The following is a 27,004-nucleotide window of genomic DNA, read 5'->3' on the forward strand; positions in this document are numbered from 1 at the left end:
ATGTAAATGTGTAAAAAACTGAAATACAGTTTCTTCATTGTCAATATGACTTCGTTAAAATTCGAGAAAACAATTCACTTGATAAGTTCATAGCCTTTCATGATGGCCACTTTTAACTTGTCATAGCTGTCGGAACCATTTGACGGCTGCCTGCACAAACTAAAAAGGTATTTTACTGTCAGAAGGAAGTTGAAACAAACAGCTCATTCGCCTTTGTCTCACTTTTCTGATTCTGAGCAAATTGTTCGTTCCGCTATTGAAAACCACGAATTTCGTCTTTCTGCTTTTCAAATTTGGGTAATTGATTCTGACTTCATTCTCTGTGTGAACTTGGTAATTTGTTTTATCTTTTCTGATTTCAATCTTTCTCTTTAATTTCTTTTTGAAAATATGATTTTATTCCCTCAATTCTAATTTCTTCTTTCTCTTTACTGATATTTCTCTGTTGTTTAACACGTTCTCTTAGATCAATATCATTAAGCCGAAGTCGATTGTTCTTTCTGTCAACTTATCAAAATAAGTTAGGGCAGTTTACTTGTGTGTTTAAAGCCTCTACATTATTTTGCTATTCCTACTGCTTTGTGTATAAAATACTATTTGTCGCTGTTGTTTAAGCCTGCTTCTACTGTCATTTACCATTGTAGATCCTGACTGGCTCGTCATTGTAAGTTTTTCTTTTTGTATTACCCAATTATTTACATCAGATATCTTTGACTTGTTGACGACAAACTTTAATAGCACCATACAGTTTACTTGTTTTAAAACTATATATTTAGATATATGTTGATTACTGCAGTTGTATCCACAGTTTATAAATGTATCTTTTTTCATCAACATCCACACAAATTGCTTAAGTTACTTTAGAGCATAGTTTAACAAGATGATTTATTCTTCTTTACTGTCAATACAAGACAAAATTTGATCAATTCTCTTTGGTATTTGTCAATATATATTCTTCATGAATAAACTCACTCAGTCTGGTTATAATTATCTGGCTAAACTTTTGACATATATTTCCACTTCGTTAGAAGAAAGAAAATAACTACACACTATTGGATATTAGAATGCTTTTATACTCAATTGAAACAACAATGAACTCAGAAGTTTCTAAAAATATAACACAACAATATAACTATCACCAGTTTCTAAGTAATTAACCACACAAAAACAGTTAAATACGCAAACGTAAAATGAACTATCGCTTCTAAAGATGAGTAACTTTAACACTGACTGTAAAATACTTAACTCATTACTCTCGTATTAACATAAATGAAAATTCGTGTATATCTAACAGTTTTATTCTAGGTTTATCTTACAAACATTTAAGAGAATTAAAGAGAAATATTATAGTTATTTTGAATGAGAAAATTTATCATAAATTAAGTTTATAATCGTTTTCAAACCGAAATGTCGTACACGTAATTGTTTTAACATTTAAAGATTAGATCCCTAAAAAATCGATTTTATGTCTTCTACAAATTTAAAGTTCAAGGTTTAACGATGGTTACGTGAATTCTACAATATATTATTTGGGCTCAAAAATCAAAAGCATGCAGAAAAAAAAGGCATATACCCAATCGACCATTCTTTGTCATTGTTTACAAGACTGTGGCATCCAGTAAGTTCTTAGGGTTAGGAGATCAAATTTCCGTCTCACCAAACCTGCTCGCCCTTGCAACTATGGGTGCATTATAATGTTTTGATCAGTCCTTCTATTCGTTGCTAAAAGAGTAATCAAAAATTTGGAGGTGGGTTGTGAATAATTAGAATGACTTCTCTCTAGTCTCTCACTGCTAAATTAGCGACAGGTAGTACAGACAGCCCTCATGTAGTTTTGCGTGAAATTCAATAAAGAAATAAAAGTACAAGATCAATACGTCCAACATCTTGACAAATTGTGCCAAAAGAAAAATTGTTCTCTCCAAAAGAGATCCAGTGAACGAAAAAGGTGAATAACATTTTAATACACTGTAGTACATCATAAAGTTTTTTATTTAAACTCATTAAGCCCTTTTGAATTTTTCTAACAATACTGTAGCAGTAAGACGTGAAAAAGGACAAAATATAATAATGAATGAATTGTCATGTGTAATAAAAACTTTTCAACTTCTGTTATTGCGACGTATTCGGCAGACGTCCTTAATGAGACAGTAAATACCGAGTTATAAAAGAATCAGGCTAAAAAATAATTATTGGTATGTTAGAAATATTAACCTTTACTTGGCAGACAAAGCCACAGAAGGGTGGAACAAGTGTGGGGAAGATGATGTTGTCATCAGACATGATTACCTTCATTGAAGATTGCTATAGGATGCATTGTTAGTACAAGTTAAAATGGAGAGAGGGCGCCAAACTAGGTGGATATGCCGTAGAGATGAAGGCGTCTATCAAATCATGATGATACATTAAGGTTTATCAACATGCAATTGGTGTTTAGATTTAATGATGATCTGAAAGCAGCACAATTGTTTTATCAATAAACACTTAGTAAAAAAAATACCCTAGATAAGGAAGTAACAACAATAATTGTTACTGACAAAAGTCCTTCAAACCGAAGTGACTTATGAAGATAAGTATGAAAATTAGCCTTCTTTCGAGGGCATATGATCTTAAATATAGTAAAAGTGATTTTTATTTGTTACTGTAATATTGTTTCATATCTGTTAATTCTATTTTCTGAGTCTGTAGAAATTATAACACGAGAGAATTAAAGTACATGATATAATTAAATTGAACTTTGACAGATTCTTGAACATCATTTATAAACTATATAAATCTTATAGACTGTGTGTTAATTAATATAACTTGCAAGAAGGTTAATTAATTAGGATTTTAAACTATGATGCTTATACAGTAAAATTATTTTGTTAAGTATGTATGATAGCCATCTCATTTACAAGTTATTATGTTTGTCTGAAATTCTGTTTGTCTAAAGACATTACATGTCATTGTCTACACTGCTTGTATGATTGACCACGTGACGAGTACCTCACAGACGATGATCTAAACATCACGTGATCTCAAGATATATTGAAAAAAAATTTTTTATCTGTGAGTGAATTCTCTACACAAACGTATTGATAAACAGTGAGTCATTTATTTGTTATATTTAGTTGTTGTAAAATAAGCATCCTTTTCAGGACGATAAAATTACGTAAGTGAATCAAACATTTGTATTATTTGATTGGATAAGATGAGATGTTAAGATTTAAAAATATAAATGTAGGAAAATAATGAACATAAACTTGCTCGTTAATAAAATAGTATCTCAGTAAAATGAAATAGTAATCCAAGGAAATAATTATAGGAATCACAAGACATTCCATAGATTGAAGAGGAAGATTTAACCACAAACAAGAGATAAGGGAAATACATTTAAAGAAAAAATTGGAGAAAATTAAAAAGGTTAACGAAGTTCATTAGTTATTTGGGTGTAAATTTTTCGTTAACACTTCAAAGTTGAAAGATAAGACTATGCTCAGCGCTTTCTAATTTAAATTTAGTGAGTGGTTATTAGAACTGGTGTATTAAAAAAACGATCATACATTTTATAATAAATATGAAATTAAAATAAAATTAAACTTTCTTTCGGGAAAACTACCTTGTTGAAGAATATAGAGGGCGCGATAGTTACATCAAATAACACTCGGTAACTGACCAATTTATTTAGATATTTCTTCTATATACTGGGGCAGAAAGACCAACTTCAGTCAGCTCGTCTTGCCTCAAAAGGAGGAATTAGGTTCGAGTTATTGAAGTTTTTAGTTCAGTTTAATCTGACTAATTATTAAATAGAAAAGTATAAGTTGGAGGTTTTGTAAAAACAAAGGGCGATCAATTTCTACTGTAATAATATATTTTGCTTTTTGTTTTATTGTACTAAAAAAAAAGTATGTATGTTGGGATTTTTTAAATCCTAGAATTTTTGTGTGGGTTAAATGTAATTTAAGGTTACTTCTACTTATTGAGGGTAACTGCCTTCCCACAACTGACTACAAGCAGCAAAAGGCAATAGGAGTTGAGACGAACCGGATTCAAGCGTCTCCTTACCTCAACTGACATCCCTAAGATATTTAGATGTTATGACTTAACGAAGAGTATTGGGAATAGGAAAATAATTCTGATTTTTTGTTTTATTATAATGTTGTTTTCGTTTTGTTTGTGTGTATGTATGTATATATATAAAGATGCGTATGTGTGTAAAATGTCCGAGAACTATATTAGGTTTTAGTGCAAGAAGTATTTCGATCTTTCTACATACTTGAACCTCAGTTGTGATCTGCATGACACTCAGCTCTACTACAGGGCCACCTAGACAGTACTTCAGCAATTATATTGTACCATTGTAACAATAAATCATCTTTCCATAGTAGTTATAAAGTTGAAAAGCCTAACCACTACATAGTAGCTTGAGGGCAAGTTTCTTAACTTATATCACTAAAAATTAGTTTTAGAAAGTCCTGATAAACAGAACATAAATAGTTCGTTGTAGTTTTGTTGGTAACAATTAATAAAGAAATATGTTATCTTACTCGATCGTGCATTTCTTCCCATTTTGATTTTAGACTCCAGTGTAAACGGAGACGTCTGAGGACATACAGATCCACATGCGTCCAACGTTACATTCTCGAGACATTCCATTTCACACAACTGTAAAAAAGGAACCAAAAAAACAAGATTAGCACATACACAATTAATATCTTACAAAGTTAGTCATAACTTTTATTTTTAGTGTAAGATTAAAATTTACTGAGCGTTAAGTAAAATGTGTTAAACCAATTTTCAATATTAATAACAACCAAAAGTGATATGAAGTGACGGTGGAACTGTATTTTGACTCTGTTTGAAATTTCGAAAATTGATACAAATGGACAGGTATGATTTTGCAGATGAGGATCTATTAAAGGGAAGGAAAAGAAAGGGTCAGAAAAGGATGTGGATGATAAGGAAGTTATATTTATAATGATTCGTTGACAACATATATTACAAAGGGAGCTATAACAAAGGAAATTTTTTGTTGATACAGATATTTAAAGAAAAGGGATATAACATAATTTTGTCAGGGATACTGATGAAAAATAATTATGGATATGAAGCTATAAGTGGGTTACTAGGGTTAAATTCCAAGTTTTGTTAGTACGCTAGGATGATCAGATAGGCTATTTGTACTTCTGGGATCAGTTCAGTGAAAGAAAGGAGCTTTTCTAGAATGGATGGCTTACACTTAAATATGGTAGAGGATGGATTGTTTTCTAAAGCTATTTACTAAGCTGTGAGAGAAGTTTTAAACTGGGACTAGACACTGATGAGGGTCAAGATAAAATAAATCCAAAAATAATAAGAAATCGAAAACGTTGAGATTAATTTTAAGAGTTATAAGTACAGACATAATTTTACTCTTGTAATGGTAGAGGTTTAGGGAATAAACTAGATTACTTTAGATCACTGGTAAGAATGGATGAGTTTAATATAATATTAATCACTGGAACACGTTGGACCACAGATGATTCTGATGACAAACATTTTTTTAAATGTATTGTTATAGATTATTTAATAGGAACAGTGTACGAAAGTAAAGAGATATGTAGCTCTATATGTAAACTGTGAGCTACAAGCTGTTTAGGTTGAGAGTAAGAAAGATAGTAGCAAATAGAGTGAATACATTTTGGTGTCTATTTAGGAAATAGAATAAAGAGAAATGTGTTTTTTGTGGGAATTCGTAACATATCACCGGATGAAACTGATGAAATTAATATTTGGGCAACAAATGAAGCCATAATTTTACATGATTTTAATTTCAGACATATTGATTGGGAATTGATAGAGTCAAACAACGAGCGAGAAAGGTTTTTTGGCAACTGCTCAAGATGAATTTATTTATCAATTGTCATGAAACCTACTATAAATAACAGTAGTTTCGATTTGTTATTAATTTTCAATATAGGATTAGACGAGAAGAGGATGGAAACTGAAGAACATCTGATCAAGTTATTTCTATATTATGTTTGATTTTTTGCTGGGTATAGAGATCTAGAATAACAATATTTTTGTCAGAAAGTTAAAAAGAAAGCTTCAGACAAGAATTATCTGTTGCGAATTTTAAGACTGATAAATTACGGAAATGTTCAAAGATTTTTGTTTTTTTTAATATTGAAGGTAAAGATGCTCCTTACTGAAAAAAACAAGTGGCTGTAAGTAACAAACACGAAGGGATAAAATGAGAGGAAATAAATATAATTTGAATCATTTGAAAGATAATTAGGATATCTAAAAGTTAATTAAAATATCTGAAAGATAATTAGGGTATCTAAAAGATAATTAGGATATCTAAAACATAATTAGGATATCTAAAACATAATTAGGATATATGAAAGGATACATGGAAAAAAAATTAACTGAAGATGAAAAGATTAACAGCAATAATTTCTTTAAATACTAAACTATGAATAAACAAAATATTAGAATCTTTGAGAAATGATAATAGAAGACTTGAAATTTATGGTTATAAAATGGCTGCATAAATAATATCTGCTTTTTTTTAGATTTTACCTTGATTAGTTGATAGGAAAAGATCAAACAAGATTATCATAATAAGGAAGTTTTAAAAACGATAAATTTCCTGGGCCAGATAATATTTCCCAAGCTGTTTTGAAGAAGGTTAAAGATCGGATTTGTGAGCCACATACAACAATTTTTGTCAGTCCTTAAATAGAAAGCAGGCACAAGAGGTTTGGAAGTTGGATAATCTCACTGTTCTTTTCAAAGAAGGTGATAAATATGTCCCAGTAATTATTAACCCACGATACTTACTTCAGTTGTGGAAAACGTTTGCGAAAGTAATAAAGGATAATTTGAAAGGCACATCAGAAATTGTAACATTTTATTAGGTGCTCAATATTGTTTCTCTCAGGGAAACTATTCCTTCACAATTCTTTTGGCACATCTTGCAAGAGCTACTGCCTATATAGATGACTATAAAGCTATAGATTTAGTTAATCTGGATTTACAGAAAGCATATGATAAGGTAGCCACATAAGAGGCTTGTAAAAAATATCTTTCTAAGTACGGGAGATAAGTTAGGAACTTGGAGAGAAGAGTGACTGGATGAAAGAAAGTAGAGGCTTTTTATAAATGGGGTTCACGTAAACCAGATTAGTGTCCCATGTGAGGTACTTTAGGGCTCAACTTAGGACTATTGTACTTTTTGATTTATATAAATAACATAGATGAAAAAATGTTCAATAAATAACTTAAATTTGCAGACAATATTAAGATCTTGAGTGTTTCTAGCTGTGAAGAGGATGAAGCTGATTTAACATTTATATCATTTAATGACTTGAGGAAATAAATGACACAATGGTTTTTAATTATAATAAATGTAAGATAATGTATATGGGTTTTCATAATTTTAAGTATAAGTATAATTTTGCCTAGAATAACTTTAACGGTGTTATAAAAGAAATGGATCAGGATGTAATAGTCGATCATACTCGTAGCCCTATAAGAGGTGTGTTGTTATTAGTGGTAGGGTAAACAGGATTTTAGGTTGTATTTAGAGAAATATTGAATACAAGAGGTTATAATGCGATTGTACAGACGAGATTTGAAGTATTGTGCTCAATTACTTCAGAAAGGAGATTGAACAGAAAGTACTCAAAGGAGGATTTCTAAAATAGTATATTGGATGGAGAGGTTGCAAAATGAAGAGAGGAAGAAATCTCCCAAATTGTTTATCTGAAAAAGGAAGAACTAGAGTGAATCTGATTGAAGTGTTTAAGATTGTAATGAAAATTGATTTGTTGATGCATCATCTTTGTTTCATATCTAAAGGTGTGAATTATAGGACACAAATGTAAATTTTGGCAGCGTAGAAGTCATCTTCAATCAAGACAGTTTTGTTATTCTAAGATGGTGGGTTCCCTTAAGATGTTGTAGAGACAGTAAATTTAAGATCGTTTAAGATAAATCTTGATAAATACATGAATGCTGGCTTCAACATTTTCCTTGATTTATTTGCTTTATAGTTTTAATTTAGTTCAGAAGATAACGTAGCCCAGGTGGACTAATATATCTCTTGTTATCCCTAAACCTAACTTCCATTACAAAGATGAACAACGTCAACATTCTAATTACAAGTAACCATTCGAGTACTAAATATATTATAAAATGTGGCATTATTAATGACATTGTAAAAAAATTAATTTAATACATGATTTAACACTAAACTTACAAACAAGTTTCACTTATCAAAATTATGGTCTCGAGCGAAGAAATATGAGTTTGGAAAGTTATTAAGGACATTTTTGCCGACTTATTTTCTCAAGGTTATTTTCATCAATGTCATCAGAATTATTAAATTTTATTGAATGAGTTTCATGTTATCAAATGAAGTTTGAAGATTTAAGTAACTAGAAACAAAGAAAGTTCATGTTACCACACAACATGCTTCTAAAAATACAGTTTTTTAAGAATATCTTGACGTCGCCATAGAATAGTCCGTTTCTCATGTTAATAAAGGATTACAGAGAGGATTAAAATAGTACTCATTGGTCATCTTTAATTACAGGAAACATTTATAGTACAACAATCAGTTACAACTGAAACAATGTCAACACACGTACATATTTTATAACGGTCAGATTTAGTCTTATATTGTTATTGTTTTTTTAACTAATACTGTGGTGTGGAAGAGGTTAAATATAAATAGATGATTCTCGTCACGTTTCTCACAAAATATAAATAAACTTATTGTAAAGCAACATGTTCAACATTAACAATGTTATTCATTAGAAGCTAACGGTAACACAAACATAATTATTAAACTTCCTTCACCGAAAGCTAGTAGTAAGAATTGCGAGAAAAATTTTTACAGTTCTATTATAAAAACAAAAACATTCTCACATTTTCTTCCAAAAGTCCTGGTCTTGCTGGTGTTGTACCAATCTTATCATAGTCTGTACAGTTCGTTTGGTACGGTGGTTCTAGCATCAGTGATGTTTTCTGTTTAATCACAAGAATATTGTAAACAAAGTTTAAACTAATAGTTTAGATTTGAGTTTATTTGCTGATTGCAAGTGTTATTATATGACACACTACTGTTTTACAGTAAAGAAAAACGAATTTTATAATCAGGTATATCGTTTCGCATCAGTTATAGAAACGTTATATCTGTTTTTGTTTTCTTTTTTTCGTTCCTCGCTGGCTCAATAGAATATCTTCGTATTTTACATGATAAAGACCGAGTTTCGATACAAGTGGTAGACTAAATGCACATGGTGTAATTTGGTGCTTTACCACAAAAAATAAATAGATTTTACTAACTGTAAAAGCTGTAACTTGGAACTGTTTAAAATATTTCCTGTGCTATATAATAATCTATCAAAGATATTGAAGTAAATTATTTTACATTAAAGTATGAAAAGCTTGTTTAAAGAAAAATCTACATATATTATTAAGTAAAAACAATAAAAAATAAAAAGCAAAATTTAAAATGATTTTTTCACGTTAGGTTAGTCCGTTTTTATTTATACCTGAGTGAAAAAATACTGTTGCAAGCGTCCCGGTTTGAGAATCCATCTATTGGCGTAGTTGTGAACATTCGGAGCCACATCTGGTGGGTGGAAAGTAATTAACGCTGTCGGAGTCACGGAAAAATCTTTTACTGGTAGGTAAATTAATAAATTAAAACCTGTAAAAATAAAATTGGATTCTGTCTTTCGATTCTTGTAAATTATTTATTTTAAATTTTCGTTGTCACTCATTAGTCTCATGCAAAATTAAGAATATTTAATCAAAACAGATATAAACATTTTACCAAATTTTCTGAATTTTTGTTATGTTAAACATAAGTCAAAAGATAATACTCATAACCGTTTTCCCCCCCATTATTGTACAACGAACCTAACATGTACTCATCACTTCTGTAACCCCACGAAGATAACAACAACGTTTAATATTAAAAACAAAAAAAAATCATTAATTTTCTCGACGAAAATTTTAAGTTTTCGTTTTCCAATAGATTTATTAAATATATGAAACAATCGTCAAAACGAATCTGTTTACTGTGAAAAACACGAGAAACACAAAACTAAAGTTTACATTTTAACCTCGAGTAATAGCTACAATTATCTAGAGCTTACATAAACCCTCGACAACATCTGGGCATTCTTTTCACTTTTCTATTTTGTAGCCTTGAAGTATGACATTCTATATATCTGTTAAAACTTATCGCAGGCACCTATCTCTGCCAAGAGGGTTGACACGACAACTCATCCGTCTCTACAATTGGTCCCATGCGAGTTGAACTGGATAGAAGTCCGGTAAATTGGTGGACACTCCACTTCAATCCCTAAGTAATTCATGAATAACTTGGAATGGTAAGATATGACGTTATCCTAAAGCAATGTAAAGTTGTCTGCAATGACACTTGGTATTACATCAGGGTACAGATTGACATCTCTGTACAGTCATCAATTAATATCAATAAGCTCTAGGACAGTGCAAACTTCCGAGCAGACTTTCTCACCCTACTACCCCTAAATCGTAAGAGAATTTGCACCACACTACTGCAGGCGGAAAAAAAGATTTCCCGGTGTCGTCATAAATGTATACGTTTGTCGCAACTGGAAAAGTGTAGAGATACAGTGATGAAACTAAAAGTAGTGTTATACATCAGTTGAGTTTAATCTGGAAATATTGGCTGTTTATTCTGGAATAACTGTGCAGTGTCAATCAACAAGAAACTATATTCGTTTAACTAATTGTTAAATGAACAAATTATTTTATTCTAATTGAGTTATTTTTAAACCAAAAAGCTATTATGCTTCACAGAACTGATTGTTGTATAAACAACTTATTATATTCCTTTGAACGACTGTTAAATAAACAAGTTATTGTACTTCATTGAACTAATTGTTAAATCAAGAATCTATTAAACTCCCTTGAAGTATTTTCTTAAATCAACAAGTTATTGTACTCTAATGAAATGATTTTTAATCAACAAGTTATTAAACTTCTTAGAATTGATTGATAAATCAAGAAATTACTACACTCCATTGAATTGCTTGTTAAAAAGTTAGCTATTATAATCACTTAAAATGAATTTGAAATAAACAAGTTATTTTACTCCATTGAACTCATTGTTGAGCCAAAAAACTATTATATTTCCTTGAACTGATTGTGAAACCAATTCTATGTCGTACTCGTTTGAAACTGTTTTTTAAATCAACTAGCGACTGTAATCCTTTAACTGATTTTAAAATAAACAAGCTATTATACTTCCTTGTATACATTGGTAAAAAAAAATAAAATTTTATAGCTCGTTGAACTGGTTGTCAAATTAACAATCTGCTTTACTTACTTGAACTAATGTTTAATCATCAAACCTTTATGTTCCCTTGAAGTGATTTTACTTTTAATTTATTTCCAATAAAGAGCGTTTTGGTGTTGCTATCATATGTAACAAAATACAGTTCACATTTAGGTACTTATGTTAGTTTTATTTTTTTTAGATATTTGTGATGTATAATTGTAATGGATGTTCTGTCTTTCTCCGTGGTATATTTTTGTCGTGACTAGTTCTAGTTCTGGACTTTGAACCACGTCATTCTATATGTGTCTGTTTCTCTATTTATATTCTCTGACATGCTTCATGTTGCTTATTTTAGAGAATACCACGCTGGACTATCCGCTTTATTCCCCGTGTGGGATAAATTTTCTTGTTTTAGAGTTGTGAGTCCATAATATTTTAGTTAACTCATGAAAGGATCCTTATGGTTCAATGATAATGACTGATACCTCTTTTACAATTATTATGTTTTCAAATAATTAGATTTCTTTACGTTTTCTGTTCTAATGACCGTTATGCATAGTGATATTGACAAATATTTTTATTACCTCCTCTCATTCTATTTATCTCCGTATCAAAACATAAAAGCGATCAATATTGTGGTTGAATGTGAATGTTATTTTTTATCAACAAATTGTATCTATGTATACGTTTTAATCTGTATGTCTCGATCTGAAATATAACAATACTCTTTTTGAAAATAAACAATATTTTCTATCAACAATATGTACGGATACTTACTGTTGCTTTTAAGAGTCGGAGAATGATGCGGAGATTGGCTATGTTTGACAAATGCTTTCCGTATTTCAGCACCAGACCATGCTGTGTTGAAAGAGTAGCAGTTTCCATAAACAGGATCAAAATAACTGGTTACGTAATCAAACCTGCCGTAAGTGGGGAACAAAAAATATTTTATAATTATTATTTGTAACAAGACAGAAATTCATATAAAAATAAAAGTTATAGTTGTAGTTATCTCATTATTGTTTGTGTTGGTAATGACTTTTAGTTAATATTTCATGACTAAAAATATTTTGTAAAGACTTCTCGAGTTCGTTTCAAATCATTTGGTGCGAAATAATATACTTTATTTATTCTACTACAAAGTAATAGGTGTACCGAATATACATTTTCAAGGTTGCTGTTTAATAAGAAAATAAATAGATTTACAGTGAACTAGAATGGAATAAGTCTCATTCTTAGCCAAAGGAACAAATAATAATGAACATGAAGCACAAGTGTATATCCTGGCTTACAAGGCGATTGTTCGAAAGAGGAAAAGAAAACAACCCTAATTTTCATGTTATATTACATGTTTCACGATAAACTTGCCATACAAGATAACCACGGAATCGATCACTTGATAGGTGTAATATTTGACGAAATTTCAAAAATCGTGTTCTAATTTGGACAACAACCTCTAAAATGACGAAATTTAAACATATTTTTTTCAGAAAATATTTATATTGATTCCATGAATTAACTCCAAAAAGTACACTATTACCAAAGACAATTTAGTTTGTTGGTCAACGAACAGTGATGTTATAAAATTACTCCTGGTGCATCAAATCCTAAATACAAGGACAGGTTCCATCAAGTGTAATATTTGCTGAACTCTTCAGTGAAGATCTTGTTTGTCCATCGGATTTTATTTTATTCACCAATACATTGGACATCAGCCCAAATAACTGACTGTATAAGATTCAACAATATGAACTTTCTGTATCCCTCAGAATTACAGGTTCACTTTTCTTACCTGGTGTTTTAGACAACCTCTAGTTATTTATGGAAGATGAATTAACGTGAAAGGTGAAAAACAACAACAGTATATACAGTACAACATGATATACTGTATGAAATATTTTATAACGTTTCTCAACAACATTGTCTGAACATACAAATATTTACGATTGATTCTTTTATGATAACAACTTTCGCTTCTACACTTTCTTAATGTGAAAACCAATTATACATTAAAAGCCTATTTTTAAGACTAATATTGTACGTAATGATTAAATATAGAGAGCAACATACATATAAAAAGGATCAATGTTGGGTATCATATCTTCCAGTTGAAATCCACTTTTCTTGAGGAATGTCATGTTGATATCCTAAAGAAGAAAATGAATGGGTTTTATAGAAAATAAACTACAAACATTCCACTCCAACTATTTTTATATTATATTGTTTTGAAGAAAAAATATAGACATCTCTTACACAACTTAAAACTATTGATGATATTTTCAAACTTGAAAAAGTCCATAATAAGTTGTTAATACGAATTAACATGAAATTAAAATAACACAGTTTATATGATACCATTAATATGTACCTTTACTGACGTTATAAAGTTAGTCTGGTTTCACCTATTATTTGTTTATTTTCGTGAAACTTAAAACCAGTGTATATGAAATGATAAGACTACGAAACATTGCAATAACATTTAGCCTAATGAGTGTATGGATAATACGAACTGTGTCTCGAACAGTTTATCTTGGTATTAAAAACACATTTTATAACGCTGTAAATAGTTTGTTTGGTTTTAATTTCGCGCAAAGCTACTCGAGGGCTATCGAACCCATCGACCGATTTCGAACCCGCGACCATCGGATTACGAGTCGAACGCCTTAACGCATCCCCGTCGCGCCAAACATGCTCGCCCTTTCAGCCGTGGGGTCGTTATGATGTGACGGTCAATCCCACTATTCGTTGGTAAAAGAGTAGCCCAAGAGTTGGCTGTGGGTGGTGATGACTAGCTGCCTTCCCTCTAGTCTTACACTGCTAAATTAGGGACGGTTAGCACAAATAGCCCTCGAGTAGCTCTGTGCGAAATTCAAAAAACAAACAATACTCCTCAATATTTCGCACCCAACAATACTCGTGAATGACAAAGCTTGTGTTACTGATTACAGATCTTAACGTTTAACCAAACCTCAATGTTTCAGGTGAACTGATGAGGTTAATACCTGTTAATATACAATCTGTTTTTTATAGATATATAATGAAACATTGATGGCAGCAGGTATTTCAGTTTATATTGATGTACATGAAACATTGCAGATTGCAGAAGATATTAAAGATATACATGAACTATCGATTGTAGCGGATAATTAAATTTATATCAATATCATGACAACGCATGAACTTTATCGTTAACGTATCAGCTTTTTATGTAATCAGACTCCCGTTAGATTATGACAAAAATAAAATCATGTAACACTAAACCTTTCAACTTACCACCTAACTGTAGATTTAACACTCTACAAAGATTTCTAGTTACTTGTACTGGGAAAATAAAAATATTTAATTACTTTATAACGCAGGAGTCATTCTTTCTCATTGAAGTTACATGCTTGTTTACATAATAATTTCTCTCCTTGAGAACTTGCTCTTTAGGAAATATGTGTTCCCAAGGAGAAATTGAAAAATAATTTGATTATTTTAAATCACTGTCTCGTCAGACTATCTCATTAGAGTAATGCTACGAAATAATAAAAATATACCTAATTAAATATGATTTTTTTACGGATCCTAGTTTTAAAGGTTGAAGTGCATTGTTTTATCACTACACTTCTAGCGTTGTCTTCGGCCATAAACACGTTAATATCTCACGATGTTGTGTAGCATAAAAGAACTATATTCATCCTTAATGAATATATATTGCTGGCGAAAATCATAAGGCCAATGACCATAAAGAAAATATATGCATTTTGTGTTGTTAGACTCTACCACTTATTTGAGTAGAGCTTCAAAAAATGAAAATAAGAAAAGGGAAAATAATAATAAAAAACTTTTTTTAACATTTAATAGGGAAAATGTTTACACTATGAAATTAGCCTAAATACTAGCTGGTCAAAAGTTTAGGACCATACTGAAACGAAACGTTAATCGGTAAACACGTAACAAAATTTAGTCACTTGTGTTCAAGCATCTCCCACTGACATAAGTGAAATGATTGGTATTTAATTTTTTTAAATTTTAATCAAACAAACCTTACACTGTTTCAGTTGTCATTTTAAACCAAGTACAATATCTGTGATTACAACCTTCCATCAGGTTAACACCTTTGCGAAGTAAACTTCTGATCCAGCTGATGGATACAATGTTATTTGATTGATTGAGATTATCAAAACCACAGAAGATCAGAGTGATGTAGGAGATTGTCAAACAATTAATGTCACGTTTCTATACACGATAATAAAATCAATCGAAATATAGTTAAATTAATATATAAAAATGGAGAATACGTCAAAATAAATATGTGGAACGTTCGTTAGTCCAAAAGTTTACATACTTCAAACACCAATGAAGGTCAGCTTAAGCTGGACCCCCCTTCGGTGATATCACATGGAACTTCCATGATGTAATAAATAATGTATATGCTTCTCACCACAGCCAATCACAAGACAGAGAAGAACTTGTGATAAAAATAAATCTGAAGTAAAGATTTTACTCATTCTTTTACAATTGATCTGTGTATTACCTTCATGAGAATGTTTGTATCATTATAACTCTCAAACAAAAGTTCGTTGGTTGGTTGGCGTTTCATGTGGTAAAGCTATCTGCGCTTAACGACCGGTAAAAAATTAAAAATGAACTATAATTATTAAAATATGTAAATAGCCAGATGGTTAAGGCGCTCGATTCGTAATCTGAGGGCTGCAGGTTCGAATCTCTTTGAGCCGCGGGGACGTTATAATATAATGGTCAATCCCACTATTCGTTGGTAAACGAGTAGCCCAATAGTTAGCGGTGGGTTGTGATGACTAACTGCCTTCTCACTTGTTTAGCATTGCTATATTAGGGAAGCCTAGCGCAGATAGCCCTTGTGTAGCTTTGCGCGAAATTCAAAAACAAACAAAATTTGTAAAAGAGATCATTTTAAAACAAAGTCCTTTTTATTTTAAAAATTAAAGAGAATCAAAAAGGTTAATGAACCTCAAAAATGAAAATATTTGTAAAGTGAACTGTGTCACCATCGCCAATGGCATTGTCTGTCCAGCGTCAGGGTAAACTTGTGGATAAAACATGTCTTAAAATGATGCTGACTTTCCGATTCGTAACGACAACATTAAACTAAAATGTGGACTATTGTGACTTGCGTGTCACACAGATCACACACTGGTGCATCTCTCCCAGATGAAAGAAAACGATGAGTTAAAAATTACTGTGACCAATGCGTAGTTTAGTTAAGATAGTATCCTCTTTCTCATTGTTACGGAAACAAAACGGCCAAAGTCCAATAGAGGGTTTTGTCTACAAAAGCTTGTTGTCACGTTGCTCACTCTAAGTCGATTGCACGTTGGTACGGACCCGAGTCTTGAATACAGGACCATAGTCCATGTATGGAAAAGGCACGGCAGTGACAGCACAAGAGCAGATAGATTTATCTACAGTCAGCAAGGTCGTTCCCGTGAATGCCAAAGTGGCCTGGTACCCAGAAGAACCGGACAGAAGTAGATGTCAAAATACAAGGGCCAGCCAGTTTGGAATATCAGTAAGAACAGGGTAAGAATTAATGTGAAGTAATTCCGGTGCCAGTAGAGACCTTGGTGAGTTGGTATAAATAGTATAATTTGTGTAATGTTATATTTGATCCAGGGTTGGGAGATATGGCCGTTTGCAAATGTAGATGGAATTAATCTTTATACAGAAAAATGTGACGTTCAAGACAAAGACAGATTCCATGATCCTTCAGGAGAGAACCGGAAAGTGTCAAAGCCACACAAAGTTAGAATCGCCTGCCCATTAAAAAAAAAAAAAAAATTGGCAAATGGCCACGCCACCTATATGAGTGACATCTCACAAAATGCCATACCTCCACGTAATATGGAACTAAACAAGACAAGCATTAACCATCCTTTGTAAGGTTGTACAGAGACAGCTCGCCAATGCAACTGGACCGTAGTTTTAAGAAATCTTGGGTTCCTTTCCAGGCTTAGAGAAAGGTAGATTAATAGCCTGGCGCCACGAATCAAAATAAACATTCTCCTGCTAGATCTGGTTAAAAACAACCAGAAGAATAGCAGGAGAAGCAGGAGAGAGATGGCGCAGCATCTCATAGTGTATATCATCAGGTCAGACTGATGTACCGCCAGACCGATGAAGAGCAAGCTTGCATTCATTCCACTAGTGTAAAGAGAAGATTATGCACATGCAGATGATCAGTCCGAAAGGAAACAGGCAACTTCTCTGATGGAGTCTTGATAGCTGAGAAAGTGGAAGATGAAGTAGAAGCACCAGATACCCAGGAAATACTTTCACCAAGAGTATCGGCGTTGCATTGGACATCAGCAACTTCCTGGCCATCAGGGAACAACATTGGAAGGGGGACAGAATCATACTGTCAACTTACCTTCCGAGTCTTGTCTCATTTGACTTTGGAACGAGTAGTAGAAGAGATGCTGGTTGTGAATTTAATTCAATATTCCTTCTGGCTTTTACGTCTTAACTGCGAGTACGTGCATGTGCCCGCTGAAGCATAATGTCGTTCAAAAGTGTGGGATATCTACAAAAGGTATCCCAGGCCTGTTTTGAAGCCAACCGTGCCATTTAACATGCAAGATTACACTACCGACGAGGTTTTACGAATACATTGAGCAACTTCTTCCACAATACAATAATTTACTGTTGCCATGCAACCATCTGTTAATGGCTTACAGACGATGGCAGGATAAAGTTCCGAGAGAGCAGTAAAAGAGGGTCGGTTGGCTTGGTCTAGACATTACCGAGACACACGGGTCAGGTGGCATAGACCATGGCCAGTTTCTCTCAAAATGATAGGAAGCAGACCGAAAGTTAAATACCAGTAAAAGACTGAATATGTGAATGAAAATAAGCGTAAACACCAGTATCGGAGAGAGAAAGGTTGTGATCCTAGAGCATATGCTCTGCGGAGAGATTCTCTCATCAATATCAGCATCTCTCCAGAGGGATTATGTCTATTAAAGTCTTCCGGAATAAAAGGAAGATAACAACTGTTCAATGAAAGGATCTGTACTAGAGTATTTTGTAATGGTGTTCTGTATACATATATAATGATTATTATCTAAAGATCATTTACATATCTCGAGTAAATTATCATGTGAAGGCTCTCTCAATAGATCGATACTAGATTATTGTGTAAAGGTACTCTGCACAACTGAACTAGAGTATTGTTTAAGGATTTTCTCTACACTTCTGTGACATATTATTATGTAAAGATACTTTTTAAACGTATATATTAGTTTATTATGTTAAATTATTTTCTATAAATCTGTACTACTATGTACAAGCGACTATACACCTGTCTTTTTTTATTGTGTAAAGGCACTCTGTTCAACTCTACTAGATAATTACTTCATCTATACATCCGTACTAAATAACTTTCTAAAGGTCTCCTATATCTATATGTATTCGATTTTTGTGTAAAGTTGCTTTATATATCTGTACCAGATTATTATGTAAAAATTCCTCCATATAAACCTCTTTTACCTTATTACGTATAGAGCTCTCTATACATCTGTAAGAGATTATTATGTACATGTACATGATAAATCTATAGTAGATTATTTAAAGTCCTCTCTATACATGTGTAGTAGATTATTATATAAATGCTTTCTCTATATATCAGTGTTAGATTGTTATTTAAAGGTTATCTTAATAGATCTGTGCTAGACCATAATGTAAAGGTACTTTCTGTACGTATAAAATAGATTGTTATGTAAAGGTCTTCTCTTTAAATCTGTTCTATATTATTATGTGAAAGTACACTATGTACACATCGGTTATTATATAAAGTTAATCTAACGAGAATATATAAAGGTCGTCTCTATACATTTATAGTAGATTCTTATGTAAATGTCCTCTCTATACGTCTGTACTAGATTATTATGTAATTTTCCTGTGTATAATGTTTTATTATATTATTACAAAATGGTCTTCTGCACATATATCTGTAATAGAGTCTTATGTAAAGGTCCTCTCCATAAATCTGTACGAGATTTATAAAATAACATTTTCGTAGTGAAACTTTTAGAGCACGATTTGCTAAAGAGGATTTAATCATCCGTTTAAGAAGTACAACAAATTTAGATATCTTAAACATATTCAAATGATATAGAATTATCCTATTTTATCTATTAGGTAGTGAAATCAAATTTATTGTAAAACTGATACTATTAGCGGTGCCAGTAAGAATTATTTTTACCGTTAAAGTATTAATATCGTAATTACACACTAATAAAAATATATATTATTCAAGATAAAGTATATGTGAATTATAACTATAATTTAAAATTAAAATAAGTTTATAAAGCAGACAGTACTTGATTTGAGGTGGAGAGTCGTGATTCTCAGGTAGATATTTTCAGCAAGAGATCAGATATCAAACCTGCCATGAACTTTTTAGTTTCTTACGACTCAAGCTCTAAGTATGTGTCTGGTTTAGTTAGTAAATGTACCAAAAGATGGAAATAAAATAAAGTATTAGCAACCCATTGTTTGTTATATACAGGAAACTACTAAGTGGGCTGTCTGTGTTCTGCCCACCACGGGTATCGATACCCTGTATCTGAGCTGTAGACATAGCACAGATATTGAAACCCGATATGCCCCTTTTGACTTCCACCGTCGATAAAATGTCATTCACTGAAGCTATTTCACAAATATTTTTTAGTTAAGATATATTTAACCATTTAAGAAATTTATTAACAAAATTATATTAATCAAGTTAATCCAGTGGTACAAATGGACTCACACCACTGCAAACAGGGTTTAGATATCCTTGGTTGGCAGAGCTTGTGCAGCTTTGTGCTTAATTCTACACAAATAAGCAATTTATTACCAAATAAAATTAATTCGATTTTTTAGCAATTAAGTAATTTATAACCACATTAAAGTAATCCAGTTATTTAACAAATAAATAATTTAATAACAAAAATAAATTAATCCAGTTATTTTTCAACCAATATCCTGTTTTACAATACCTGATGAGATCGAAAAAAACTATTGTATACTAGTAGGTTTCGTTTCCGACTATTTGACCTCGATGCATTTAAGTACATTTTAATAGCATTAAGTAAGAAGTATTTTCCACTAGAACACACAAAATGTGACATTTTAATATTGTTAAAATTTGATTACTATGAAATATATAGACAAATCATATAATTGTATAAGAAGAGATTTTCTTACTTCGATATAATTTCTTCGAAGAGCCTTCCAAATTTCGTCGTATGAGTTTCTGAACCTAGAAATAAACTGAATTAATATTTCCAACATATAGCAGAATATGAAAAAATCTCATTGTTCTTAAATGTTAAGTACAATAGAATCACATTTCTGTGGTATCAGATTGTAAAAGAAAAATAATGGAAAATGATAAGGGTGCACCTGCCTGATGTTACACATGTCGATCATTTGAGAGATGAGGGAGGATACGATGAAATTACCTAAAGTGGTGACGTTATAGTTCCACAAAGTGTCACCAGAAGACACATTATTAGGTTCCATCACAGTCGACCATCATGGACGATTACGTAATTGTTCTACATAATTTCTAGAAATACTTTGCTAGACCATCATGAAGTCAGAAACGATTACCTGTTTTTTCATGACTCTAATTAGCACGATAAGTTTAAGATATTAGTTCATTAGTTCACTACGTTCCATGAGTATTTATAGGTAAATAGTTCAGAAAAAAAGACTTAAATAACTTGTAGAAATTATAATTATCTGTTTCAGTAGTTTGACTTTGTACTATAACTTCACAAAGTAAGTCATTTATACATATTTTAAAAAGGTAAATGTTGTTTTACATATACACTCTGTTACTAAGCCTAACTGGCAATCAATGTGTCTCAACGTAAGATTGTGTCACTAGAGTCCCTGATGTTATGATTTTTTTTACTTAATTTACAGACCAAAGGAAAATCCGTTTTGTACCTTGTATTGTTACATGACAAAAATGTCCATGTGGACTCATGCATCCATTCTGCGAATAATTCATCAGATAAAATTAAGAACTACAGATTCTATGCTTATTGACCTTGTATATACCTATTGATATTATATATCCTTATTAATCTGTCTGTATCTGTAATTTCGAATCACCAAGTATAAACTTTCTTGATTACAAACTCTCTCTTTGTTAACCTGTAGGTGACCTAAGAAGGTCGAAACGTTGTTCTCTGCTTTATTGTAATAAAGGTTTTAATACCCATACAAATCGTCTTGAAATACATGTTTATTTCAATTGGGTTTCTCTTCATCACGAATGATAAATTTCCATTAATAAGTCGTATTTTTTTTTTAGTTTGCTGTCTGATAAATTCCACCCATAAAACTGTTCTCGGTAAAACAAGGAAGTCAATCAGATCAATGATATTAATACATGTCAATGTCGGTTATGCAGAATTAGGCTTCAGTTTTTTGAGAGTGAAAGCAGCATTGATGAAAACGGAATTTGATGAAATAGACAGCAACATCTTTTTGTATAAACATAATTATAAATGTTTTGTTTATATAATAGGCTGTTGATGAAACATATTTAGATATGTGATTTTTGTAAAAGATCTTTTAGAAATACAATTAATAGAGGATGTGTTCATATCACAGGGTGTTGTAGAAATATAAATACAGAGGGTGTGTTTTCTAACAGACTATTGTATAAACATAATTATAGAGCGTGTGTTTATGTACAAGGCTGTTATGGACACATAATTATACAACTTTTTTCATGTAACAGGACATTGTTGAAGCATAAGTATAGAGGGTGCTTTTATATAAGCTGTTGTATAACATAATTATAGAAGTTGTATTTATATAACAGGCTGTTGTATTGACAGATTATAGAGGGAAGGATGTGAGGTGGGAGCGATAAAGTAACCAAAAGTGGTGATCTCATAGTTCCACAAAATGTCACCAGAGGATACATTATTAAGTCATTATGACAGGCAACCATCATGGACGATTACGTAATTCTTCTACACAATTGCTGTCTACTCAATCAAATTTCATCATGAATATTCTGCCTAGACAATCTATAAAAATAAAAATATATCGGTAATAATATTAACTAACAGCATTAATACTTTCAATTACTAATTAAAGTCGACGATGTTCTTTTCTATAATACCTGTTATCTTGTAAAATATGTTTAATAATTAAATTTACAAGTACAAACATCCTGTTGCATTTAATGCTCTTCTGAAACTTTTGTGTTGGATATGTTGATTTTTGTTGTTGTTTGTTTGTTTTCCTCAGTGAATGTATCTTTTGTTTGAAACGACAAACGTTTCCGGTAGAGGGCAGTAAAACAAATGAAACGTATAGTCGGGGAAGGCAAGAACAAAGAGAAGGTTGTTCATGTTGCTAGGTGGCAGTAAATATATCTTTATGTGTCTCCTTTTTTCGCTATTGTGTGTCACGTTTATGGACATTAAAGAGGACATCACTAAATGATATTATTCGTATTTAAAATGTTTCAATTTTTGAACACTATTTTTGGTTTTAATAAACTCCTACACATTTCTAAGAATATAGAATATAAACAAACTAAAATGTTAGACTTGTAGGTGTTATTTATTAAACAATATCTATTATCATAAGACATCTATTGTGTTAAAAGCAAGTTGAAGAACACGTCCCCTGGACGAAAGTTAGGTAAATTTATAATTACTGAAAGGTTAATTAATAACATGAAATATTACTTAACTGACACGTAATTGTAAAAAAAAAAAAAAATCCCATAAAAATTGCAACACACAAAATGTAAAACCGAAAGTTTGCACATGTCTGCAAATACACAACAAACCTAGTGGCAATGCACAACAAACCCTAGTGGCAGTACCCAACAAACCCTAGTGGCAGTACACAAGAAACCCTAGTGGCAGTACACAAGAAATCCCAGTGGCAGTACCCAACAAACCCTAGTGGCAGTACACAACAAACCCAGTAGCACAACACAACAAACCCAAGTAGCAGTACCCAACAAACCCTCGTGGCAGTACACAACAAACCCTAGTGGCAGTACACAATAAACCCTAGTGTCAGTAATCAACAAAATCCAGTGGCAGTGCACAACAAACCCTAGTGGCAGTACCCAACAAACCCTAGTGGCAGTACACATTAAACCCTAATGGCAGTACACAACAAACCCTGGTGCCAGATTTGTTTAATATTCATTAACATGAGGCCAAGTAGCGGCGAAAAAAACACACGCATAAAATTTGGAAAATGCAGGACTGAAAATCAGTATGTACCACTAACATTAACCTTATGAGCCTTCCAAACCAATTTTGGTGAAGATCCATCAGTACTCTAAGGAAGAGTTATATGGACATACAGACAGTATTGTAATATATATGTAGATAAGTGTATGTGGGCATACAAGAGATAATACTATTGTATTTATATAGATAAATAGTAACTTGGACATAAAACAGACAGTACTGTATTTTGTAGAAAAGTAGTTACACGGATATGAGATTTAAAATAATAAAATATTCTACTCAAGTAGTGTTTCAGTACGAGTCAAATTTTAATGATATTCGAGAGTATTCTATTGACGTTATTAATATTTTGCAACAAAGTTTTATGTATATGTCTGTATGTTTTACTTTTAGTTTTCTGAAATTTTCTAACGAATAAATATAATAAATGATGATAATTATTTCTTTGTGTATACTGTTGAAAATATATGAATTATTCGTCAACAGTTGTTGTGGTGACAAGAAATACCAAATGCCACTGATGTGATGACTTTCAGATTTATCTTGCACATTTTACTAACAAATAATATTAACTGAAAACTGTGTGTTTCTTTGAGTTATTACGGTAAATAAGATAAAGTACCAAAACATCACATACATTTCGAAACTGCATACGGTGACTGCAGGAAAGATAACTCCTGAACGGGGTTCTATGGAGATGTCCATGGTTGTTTGATACTCCATGAATAACTGGAGAAACTGGAAACTTTGGAAGATAAAGCCAATAAGGGAGCCTACAAAAATAAGCTTGCCCAGGGCTTCCTGGCTCAAAAAATCTCTTGAGTAAAATTTTGGGTTTCATTTGACAAGTTGGTTGAGGTGATCCACCGATAATAGCCTGAAACGAATTGCACTGGTAGTTAAAAATTAGCAATCAATAAACACATAATAATTAGCATGTTTATTGAGCTTTAAATTGAAGAATGGTTACATGTTCAAATTGAAGAAGTTAAAAGATTTAATAGTGAAAATCTTCAAGATAATTCATAACCTTGATGTAACCAAATATGTTAATATATTGAATTAAAGAGTTTTTAGTGTTTTGAATCTTAGACTCTGAATCAGTTCCTTATACTAACTTTAAACTTTCTCGAACTAGTGGCTTGTGAAATCCAGTGGCATGAATTTAAAATAAAGCTATTTGTAACTGAATTTAAAGTCTAACTACAACCATCTAACCCTCGTAGCTTCCTACTACAGTTAAGAAACTACGGCATATGACAAAGACTATGTGTAGAAGTTTAAATATTCTTCACACTCTAAAAGCTGTTAATAAATAATATTTTTGCTGCATGCTTTAGAAGCCATAAGTACAAGAAGCAGTGTTCTCTACTCCTTTCAACAAAAAACCATTAATAGAAAACTCATCATGACGAAAGTGCGTCATGACCATAAGTACAAACTCAACACTGTGAACTATTCTATAGAAACAGTAGATATAACACTCAACATTCCCTACTCCATACAATACAAAGAAGAAACACAATAACAAAATTTCACACAGTTAAACTAAATATTCCTTACTCTATACCAATTAAAACATAAATACAATAGTTATTATTTTCAATCCATTTTATTGAACCCATAGGAACGAGACTCAACTTTCCTTGGTCCATACTGAAGAAACGAACGTTCTATATTATACACACCGTAAATACAAGACTTAAAATTCTATACCACAGTAAGAAGTACACTCAACAAATTTTTACCTACAATAGAAACTATATTAAAATGCTCAATATTTCTTACTACGTACGATAGAAGTTAAACACGAAATTCATCACATAATGAAATATACCGTATAAACAACAAGTACAAAAAGGGACATTTCGTAGACCATATTAACTTAACATGAAATATTAAACTCATAATTCCTTACTCCGTAACCTATAAACAACTGCCTCCTAGGTGTACAGCGGTATGTATGTTAACTTATAACGCTAAAAAACCGGGTTTCGTTACCCTTGGTGGGCAGACATCAATTGTAATTCTATGCATATTGGCAAATGATAACTATGACAATTGTGTCTAGTTAATTAATTTAAACATTATACACGTGACGATCTCAAAACTCACTTGAAAGAAAATAAAATTGAAGCATTATAAAAAGTAGTGGTACTCTCCGATGACTACACTTTAACACATTAAACCACTTTCAGTAAAAGAAATCCTACCATTTCGAATCAAATATTTATCAATTTACTCCTGAAATGTTAAGGATTATTTTAAGCAATCCTATATTCTGTTACATAACAAAACAAAACATAAATACAAAGCCCAACGTTTGTTGTAAATTAACATTCCTTAGTACATACTACAGAAACTACAATACTTAACATTACCTTGTCCTTACTATAGAAACAACACTCTAGAAGAGATAAAACAAGACTCAACAGTCCTTACTGTATACATATTAAAGTTTAGGTACAAAGCTAAATGTATTTAGTCCATTTTATAGAAATTACACTTAGAAAACTCAATACTCTTTATTCTACAGAAACTAAAGTACAGGACTCATGGATTTCTACTCTATTTTGTAGAAACAGTATCACGTATGCTGATGACACTGTGTTAGTGTAAATAGTATAAGGTAAGATAATTACATGGTAATAATATAAACAGTATCAGTATTGACAAAACCTGGTAAAGATAATCTAAAACAACAGTATAACATTCTCTGTTAACAAAACCTGTCAAGATAACTTAACACCAGTTTAAAACTGTCTGTTAACAAAACCTGACAATATAATCTAAAACATCAGTATACCACTGTCTATTATAAAACCTGACAATTATAATCTAAAACACCACTATACCTCTGACTTTTAACAAAACTTGACAAGACAATCTAAAACACCAGTATGCCACTGACTGTTAACAAATCCTGACAAAGATATTCTGAAACACCAGTATATTACTTTCTGTTAATAAAACATGACATAGATGATCTAAAACTCCAGTATACCATTGTCTGTTCACAAAACTTTATATGATAATCTAAAACACCACTATACCACTGATGGTTTACAAAATTTTATAAAGATTATCTCAAACACGGTATTCGATTGTATGTTTAAAACCCTAACAAAGATATTCTAAAACTCCAATATACCACTGTCGGTTAATAGAATCTGATAAAAATAATCTAAAACATCTGTATATCACTGAATGTTAACAAAACTGACCAAGGTAATCTGAAACACCAGTATTCAACTATCTCTTAACAAAACCGGACAAAGATAATCTAAAACACCTGTAAACCACTGTTTGTTGACATAAACTGACTAAAATAATCTAAAACACCACAATATAACTGCCTTTTAACAAAATGTGAGAAAGATAATTTTAAACAACAGTATACAACTGTCTCTTAACAAATATTTTTAAAGACACTCGAAAATACTTG

The 27,004-nt window shown here is 31.6% G+C and overlaps 1 protein-coding gene across 1 annotated transcript; it reads right to left on the reverse strand.

Moving 5' to 3' along the window:
• Positions 1-2,439: 2,439 nt before the first annotated feature.
• LOC143224059 (uncharacterized) lies at positions 2,440-25,596 on the reverse strand. The gene is made up of 9 exons (XM_076452522.1): positions 25,561-25,596; positions 24,197-24,436; positions 20,522-20,587; positions 13,382-13,458; positions 12,089-12,231; positions 9,531-9,688; positions 8,902-9,000; positions 4,533-4,650; positions 2,440-2,450 (listed from the first exon to the last, which is right to left on the reverse strand). Exons 1-9 carry the CDS (start codon positions 25,594-25,596, stop codon positions 2,440-2,442), a joined length of 948 nt encoding a protein of 315 aa, XP_076308637.1.
• Between the last annotated feature and the right edge of the window lie 1,408 nt (positions 25,597-27,004).

The sequence above is a fragment of the Tachypleus tridentatus genome, chromosome 8 (genome assembly GCF_004210375.1).
Source record: "Tachypleus tridentatus isolate NWPU-2018 chromosome 8, ASM421037v1, whole genome shotgun sequence".
Classification (NCBI taxonomy): domain Eukaryota; kingdom Metazoa; phylum Arthropoda; class Merostomata; order Xiphosura; family Limulidae; genus Tachypleus; species Tachypleus tridentatus.